The 7,219-nt window shown below is 42.2% G+C and overlaps 1 protein-coding gene across 1 annotated transcript; it reads left to right on the forward strand.

Moving 5' to 3' along the window:
* The first annotated feature begins 327 nt into the window (after positions 1-327).
* LOC117721267 (beta-defensin 9-like) lies at positions 328-5,534 on the forward strand. Its single transcript, XM_076913754.1, has 2 exons — positions 328-425; positions 5,312-5,534. Exons 1-2 carry the CDS (start codon positions 365-367, stop codon positions 5,455-5,457), a joined length of 207 nt encoding a protein of 68 aa, XP_076769869.1. The 5' UTR covers positions 328-364; the 3' UTR covers positions 5,458-5,534.
* The last annotated feature ends 1,685 nt before the right edge of the window (positions 5,535-7,219 follow it).

Below are 7,219 nucleotides of genomic sequence, written 5' to 3' on the forward strand. Positions count from 1 at the left end.
AACCCAGTAGGAACACTAAGCTGCCAGCCTTCTTCCTCTTTCTTGTAGGCTTTCTGATTCATTGTGACCAGAAATATAGTATTAGCATATGCTACATTGTCAGAGAACATTCAGACTCTCTAACCTGAAAAACAGCAATCCAGGCATGAGGCAGTAAAATATAGTTTACAGAATGAAAGCAAAATACCTTCAGAGCTTGGCTTGAACATCTATCAACAGCACTGGAAATGCCTCAGGGCACACAGCAGGAGGCAAGTCAATGAGCTCCACCCTCAGCTGCAGGCAACCTTCAGGAGTCTTGAGACTTTCAGTCCTGCAGGACTTACTGACCCTCTCTGGACTCTCAGTGCTCCTTCTACCAGCCATGAGGACTCTCTGCTCTGTGCTGCTGATATGCTGCCTCCTTTTCTCATCTACCACCCCAGGTAAGCCTGAGGACCTGCAGCACCTGCTCAGGACTGGAGACATGGAGGCAGAACACTGGAGCAGGGAGAAGCAGTGATCCTGGCAGGCATTTGGACCTATTCAGGGGCAGACAGAGTCCTATGCCTGACATGGAGGAAGGGCCTTGCAGAGAAGGGATTCTACTTCATCTGCAGAGAAGCTCCTCTCACACACAGAGGCCAGCTTCTGATCCTCAGACAGGCACTGCCATCCTCACCCAAGTCACTGAGAGGCCTTCCCCAGGTGCCCTGGCTCAGGGACTGTACCACACTCCTCCTACAGGGACTAGGACGTTTCCAAAAAAAAAAGTTCAACCAGTCAAAGTAGTATTCTATTCCCTAAGGTTATGTCTCCATTCTTGGATGGGTACTTCTTGTACAGCTGTAGAAGATCCCACATACTCTGAGCCAAACAACCAAACTATGTGTGACTCGGGAACAAAGGGTTCCAGTAAGAGTAATGGAAGATATATTTTCCCAATCTGTTACTTCTGTTGATCCAGATCAAGTCATAGGTTTCTGGTCCTTATTTTCCTCATCTGAACAGTGAAGTTATTACAGAAATCGAAGCTGTAAAATTCTGTGGATAACATTAGTAGCCTTTACTCAAAACATTCTTTCCCTCTCCCTCTCCCCCTCCCTCTCCCCCTACCTCTTCCCTTCCTCTCCCTCTCCCCCCTCCCTCTCTCCCTCTCCCCCTCCCTTCCCCCTCCCCTCCCCCTCCCCTCCCCCTCCCTCTCCCTCTCCCTCTCTGTCTCTCTCTCCCCATTGTGGCAGAAGAGACCTCCACATGTGCACTCATCTGTTTAAGGACACATACATCAGTTCTGTGCCTTGGCTACCATGATACTGACTGAAGAGGCTTGGATCTGTGGCTGTCTCTGTGCTGTGCTGACTTACATCTGGACAGGCTCACCCAGGGCTAGTGCTGTACATCACACACTTGATCTAGGGGTAGGTTTGTAAGGACGGTCCATATAGATTGCCATGAGGCTGCTCTGCACTTCATTCCCTCTTTAATGTGTGCTGTTCCTCTCTGTGTGTCCTCACCAGTGTCTCTTATTACCCTAGTGGATGGACAGACTTAATGGCTTTTCATGTATTTATTGGCATTTTATCCTTTCTCATTGGAAAAGAATGTTTGGTTCCTTTGAAGACCCCCAAACTTGGGAGACCCTTACTCAAGTCTCGGGAAGTCATGGCCACCCAAAAATGGCAAGACACCGTACCTGGATGCAATCAGCAGAGGTTTATTAGGGAAGAGAGCTGGCATCCAACAGTCAAACTGCTCACCCATGCAGGAGTAGAGTTTTGAAGACCCCCATACTCAGGAGACCCTTCCTCAAGCCTCCGGAAATCAAGACCACCCAAAGATCACAAGAAACCATACCTGGATGCAATCAGCAGAGGCTTTATTAGGGAAGTAAGCCGGCGGTCAAAACGACAAGCTCTTTAGCTCCAAGAGCAAGGTTTTGGCACCGAGTGGTGGGTTAAAGGGTCTTTTATAGCATGGGGTGGGGAAAGGAAGGCATTTTCGCATGCTTACACATGAATGGTTGCATTTTCGCGTGCTTACACGTGATTGGTTGTTTTACAAATTTTGAACATAGCACTGGGAAGACCAAGGGAGGGGTAACCAACAACAGTGGAACATTTCAGAGGAATCTAGCCCAAATGATCTAGAGTCATGTGAAATTCACTCTGCATACTCATTCTTCTCAAAAATGTGGTTTTTACCATGCCATTGTGTCCTATCCTGCCATTTACCAACTATTTCAGAATAACTATCTTCCGGCTATATCCCCACCTAGGTGGCAGCATCTTTATCTGTAGTCAGGAATGCCTTCCTGCCTTGGGTCTCTCCCACCCATAGGTGGGAGAGGCTTGAGGAATGTAATCCAGCAAGTGTCCTTCACCTGGAATGTGAAGGCCTGAAATCTTATTTTCAGTTCCGAGTTCTGTAAGGCGAAAAATCTACACATATTTCATAAAATGGCCTTTATAATTTTTCACTCTACAGTTTGACAAAGCCAGTCAGTCTGAGAAGGGTTTTTAAAGGGGGAAAACACAAACCTGGAGAGTGAGGAGGGGGTGAAAGGTTGCTAAGGAAATATAACAATAAAAATTGCGGAGAATTCCAGAGGAACGCAACCTAAGTGAATCAGGGTTATGTGGAAAACACTCTGTGTTCTCAAAATGTAGTCTTGCCCTGTCACAAGCTCAACTATTTCTCAGTCTCACCTAGATGGCTTGCATTTCTCTTAGTGGTCAGGAATGTGTCTTCCTGCTTTGGGCCTTCCCCACCCACAGGTGGGTTCTTTTCCCTGAGGCTTGAGGAATGTAATCTAGCAAGTGTCCTCTGACTCAGGGATAATGTCCTCCTCCTGGAATGTATCCCAGGGCAGTGAAGGCCTGAAATCTTACATTCAGTTCCCACTTTCTGGAACCTGCATTCTTTTGCTCAGGTCTAGGGGTAAAGAAAAAGCCTGTATATATTTTATAAAATGGTCTTTATAATTTTTCACTCTACACCTTAAGCATTTCCTTGTTGAATGATTTTCTCCTTTGACATTTATCTTTGCCTTTTGAATTTGCTGTCACATTTTCAGGACATTAACCCTCTGTTAAACTAGTAGTTGTCCATGAGATTCTCCGACTTGGCAGCTGTCTCTTAATTCTGTTGTTTGCTTTGCTTTGCTAAAGTTTTCCAATAGCATGAAATCCCATTTTTAATCATTGCCATTAATTCCCGAGCTACAAAGTCTGTGTTGGGTGCTTTTGTAACACTGAGACCAAATCCATGATGTGAACATTGTGAGGGAAGGATACACTCAGCACGATCTTCGATTGACAGCTTCAGCCCATTCAGCCTTTAGTTGCTAGACCAGTTGCATGCTCCATGCATGCCCCATACACACTTCATGAATGCCCCGTGTCTGCCCCATGCATGCTCCATGCACACTCCATGTACTTCTGAAGAACATAATGATGGAGGCATGTGGCAAAACAGTTCCTTTAGCTCATGGTAGGTAGGAACTAAGAGATAGAAGGTAGCAAGGAAGAAGATTCCATCTGCCTCCTGTGACCTACTTCTTTCTGAAAGTTTCTACAAATTCTTAGATTAGGGCCATGAACCAGAAACCAGATCTATATAAAGTGAGCCTTTTTATATTTAATGACATTTTATATCCAAACCATCACCATATCCTAATCAGACTCCTTCATATGTTTGCATCTTGGCAGGAGTTCTTTATGCTTCCCTAGCATACTACCCTTTACCTGTTTCTCAATCTAAAAATAATTAACAATAGAAGTTAACCACAGTATTTCTGACAAGAATCTATTGGTAGATCTGTGGGCTTATTGCAAGACCTTCTAATATACGCTATTGATGTTTTTTGCTTCTATGCTGATGCCCTAATGTTTTTGTATACTATGATACAGTTCTGAGGTTGAATTGAAGGGATATCGTAGCCCCTCCAACATTGTTCTTTCTACTCAGAAATGCTTTTACTGATTTGGAGCCTTCATTATCATAAAAATTTAAGGAATGTTATCTTTTCTCTATTCCTATGAAGAATGTCATTGGGATTTTTGTGGAGATGCCTTGACTCTGTAGATCATTTTCAGTGTCATGGCTTTGAAACATTAGTGAGTTAGCTGACAAACAAACATGGAAGGTCTTCTCTAGTGTCCTTTTCAGTTTCTTTGTTCAATGCTGTACACACCTCACTGTTGGGGATTTTAACACATTTGATTATATATGATCTATACATATTAATAGTCTATACATATAATAAAGGCTATTGTAAGGGGGCTCAGCAACTTTACAGACAACAAACGTGAGCAAACAAAGCCTCTTCCTTGGCTGGTGATAAATACATAAAATGATTTGTATAAATGTTCTGCCAATCAGGTCAGATTAGTGTTTGATATAAATATCTTATTTAATATCAATTAACTGTAAATGCCTGTCCCCCAAAAGTTTCACACTCTAGGATACTAAAGGACTGGAACTTCTGAGCAGGAGTTGTCAGAGGACTTGAGTCAACCCATAAATTACCAGAGGCTGTAGGTAAAATTACTTGATGGTTTCCAGGTATATCAGAGAGTATGTTTGTTCATTCCTGGATATTGTTGAAGACTAATCTAGGGTACATTTTATGTGTTCTGTGATATCCCATAGAAGGCAGAATAAGGCAAAATAACCTGTGTTTTGTCCATGGTCTTAAACTTATGTAAGGCTCCATTTGCAGATCCAGGGCTTAGGGCAGTGGGTGGCAATTGTATTAGAACCTCATTTATAACAGTAAGTTGTCCCAAAAAAGCTTTTTCCCTATGATCAATGTCTCAGTTTCTAAGTCAATAACACAATTCTATAACCTATTAACATTTCCAAAGGCGACCACAATATCAGTATAACACTAATAACTATAGGTTTTGATGGATATTGTGGTGAGAATTCTGGAAACTTGGACAGAAGTCAGAAGGAAAAACAAATCTTATTTAAAAAGAGAAATGGGACACTTCAGAATAAATGTGTGCTGCAGTAAGACCTGTAGCATTAAGAAGTAGATATATGACATCTTAGGGACAACAGTAAGATGGAGTCATAGGTATATTGGGGAAGAAGCTTGAGTCTAAACATCAATATATAAAAGCTACACTCACAAATTTACTGTTCATCCTTGCCAAGTGTGTGATTTCATTAGCTGACCACAAGGTTCAATTCCACGACATCTGCTTGGAAGAGAAAATTATCCCATGAAATTAGACAAGTTATTTGTCTATCTTGTATCCAAAAAAATGTTCTCAAATATTTAGCATTATACCTGTAACTCTAAAGGGTGTCTTCTCTCTCTTTGCAGCTGTTGGCTTAATAAGAAGAGGTGTAAAAGATGTTGATCAGTGCCTCAGGAAGAGAGGGTACTGTTATGATCGTTGTTTTAAAAAACACAGAAGAATAGGTAGCTGTCGCCCATACAGGCACAGCTGCTGCAAGAACATAAAATGATTGGAAGGAAGCACATGGAAGTCAAGTGACAAATGTGTAACTGATGTTTTAATAAAGGAAACAGTTTTTAAAGCTTATCTACTTCAGATTTTATTGAAACCTGTGTTTTGGTTTAGAAACTGTTAAGAAAATACAAGGCTAATATCCAGGCTTGGAACTTGAGAAGTGAACATTCCAGAAATCCTACGTAGTCCTGAGGAATGATTTGAGCAATGTCACTCTTATTTGACTTTATTGTCAAACCACATGTGAGAAATGCTGAAGAACCACACAAGGCTGTACAGTGAACACAGCTCTTAGGCCTCCTGGGGCCTAACAGAGTATAACTCTTCATTGGTCTTACAGTTAAGTAAGGCTCCATTTGAAGCTCCAGAGCTTACAGGGCTTAGGGCAGTGGGTGGCAGTTGTATTAGAACCTCATTTATAACAGTAAGTTGTCCCAACAAAGCTTTTTCCCTATGATCAATGTCTTATTTTTCAGATCTGCATTTTCTAAGTCAATAACACACATGCAAAAACAACAACAAAAAAAACTACAGCTTTTGTTTACGTTTGGTTTATGTTTTCCTAAAAATATAGATGTTAGCAGGTGTAGAGTTATATCTTGAGCTCCAGCAAGCCAGATTAGGACACTTATCTTGCACTGTCCCAGCCCGAGCTGCCCCACATTTGGGGGCCAAAATGCCCCAGACTGCTCTGCTCCTCCAGTCTTCGGGTCAGGGTCTAGCAAGAGAGAGAGTGGTGGCAAGATGGGGAAGAGACTACACAAACCAGATTGTGTAGTCAAGTCTTGTTTACTGTCTCATATAGACTATTTCTTATTGCAAGGAAATTCTGGGTATTTATAAGCACAAGCAGAGGAACACAGCTGAAGACACTTTACAACATGCACCATGCAGGTGGGGTCACTAAACAGCAAAACAAGCTATGTGGGCTAAACAAGATGTTTGTCAGAGTGTGATTCAGCTGTTGTAGGCTGTTGAAAAACAAATCTCTTATCAGGGTATATGGTTTGAGATGGCTGCAAAGATGATACCTGCTTTCTAGCTGCTTTCTGCTAAAAGTTGGCTCCCAACATTGCACAGTGTAAATAAAATCTGATAATTACGTGGCATAGCTCTCCATACCCAAATCCAGCCCAGAGAGAGCTGTTCTCACATTGAATGCTGTAACTCCTAAGTTCACAGTTCAGACCACCACTCTTGCTCCAATAGTTGGCCAAAATGAGACCCTAGGGGACCAAAGGGCACAGGAACCACCGAACAGCAAGGGATAGAATCTTTCCAGTTTTAATCAGCTTCTGGAAGCTAACCCTGTGACACAGCTTCCTGTACCCAAATCTGGCCTGGAAAGAACTAGTCTCTCAGGAGTGCTGACACAACTAAGATCACAGGCTTCCAGGCTCACAGGTGAGACAGACTCAGGTCAGAGACAGAAAGACGAACTAACCAGAAATAACCAGATGGCAAGAGGCAAGCACAAGAACATAAGCAACAGAAAACAAGGATACTTGGAATCATCAGAACCCAATACTCCCACTACAGCAAGTCCTGGATACTGCAACACATTGGAAAAGCAAGATTCAGTTTTAAAATCAAATCTCATGATGATGATAGAGGACTGTAAGAAGGACATAATTAACTCCCTTAAAGAAATACATGAGAATACAGGTAAACAGCTACAAGCACTTAAAGAGGAAACACAAAAATCTCAAAGAATTATAAGAAAACACACACAAATAGGTAAAGGAATTGAACAAAAT

This window comes from Arvicanthis niloticus, chromosome 16, assembly GCF_011762505.2.
Source record: "Arvicanthis niloticus isolate mArvNil1 chromosome 16, mArvNil1.pat.X, whole genome shotgun sequence".
Taxonomy (NCBI): domain Eukaryota; kingdom Metazoa; phylum Chordata; class Mammalia; order Rodentia; family Muridae; genus Arvicanthis; species Arvicanthis niloticus.

Excerpts from the sequence above, each read along its gene's own strand:
- LOC117721267 (XM_076913754.1), top strand. The coding sequence starts at position 365 with ATGAGGACTCTCTGCTCTGTGCTGCTGATATGCTGCCTCCTTTTCTCA. Across the intron at positions 426-5,311 it reads TTTCTCATCTACCACCCCAG|CTGTTGGCTTAATAAGAAGA; the intron begins GTAAGCCTGAGG and ends CTCTCTTTGCAG.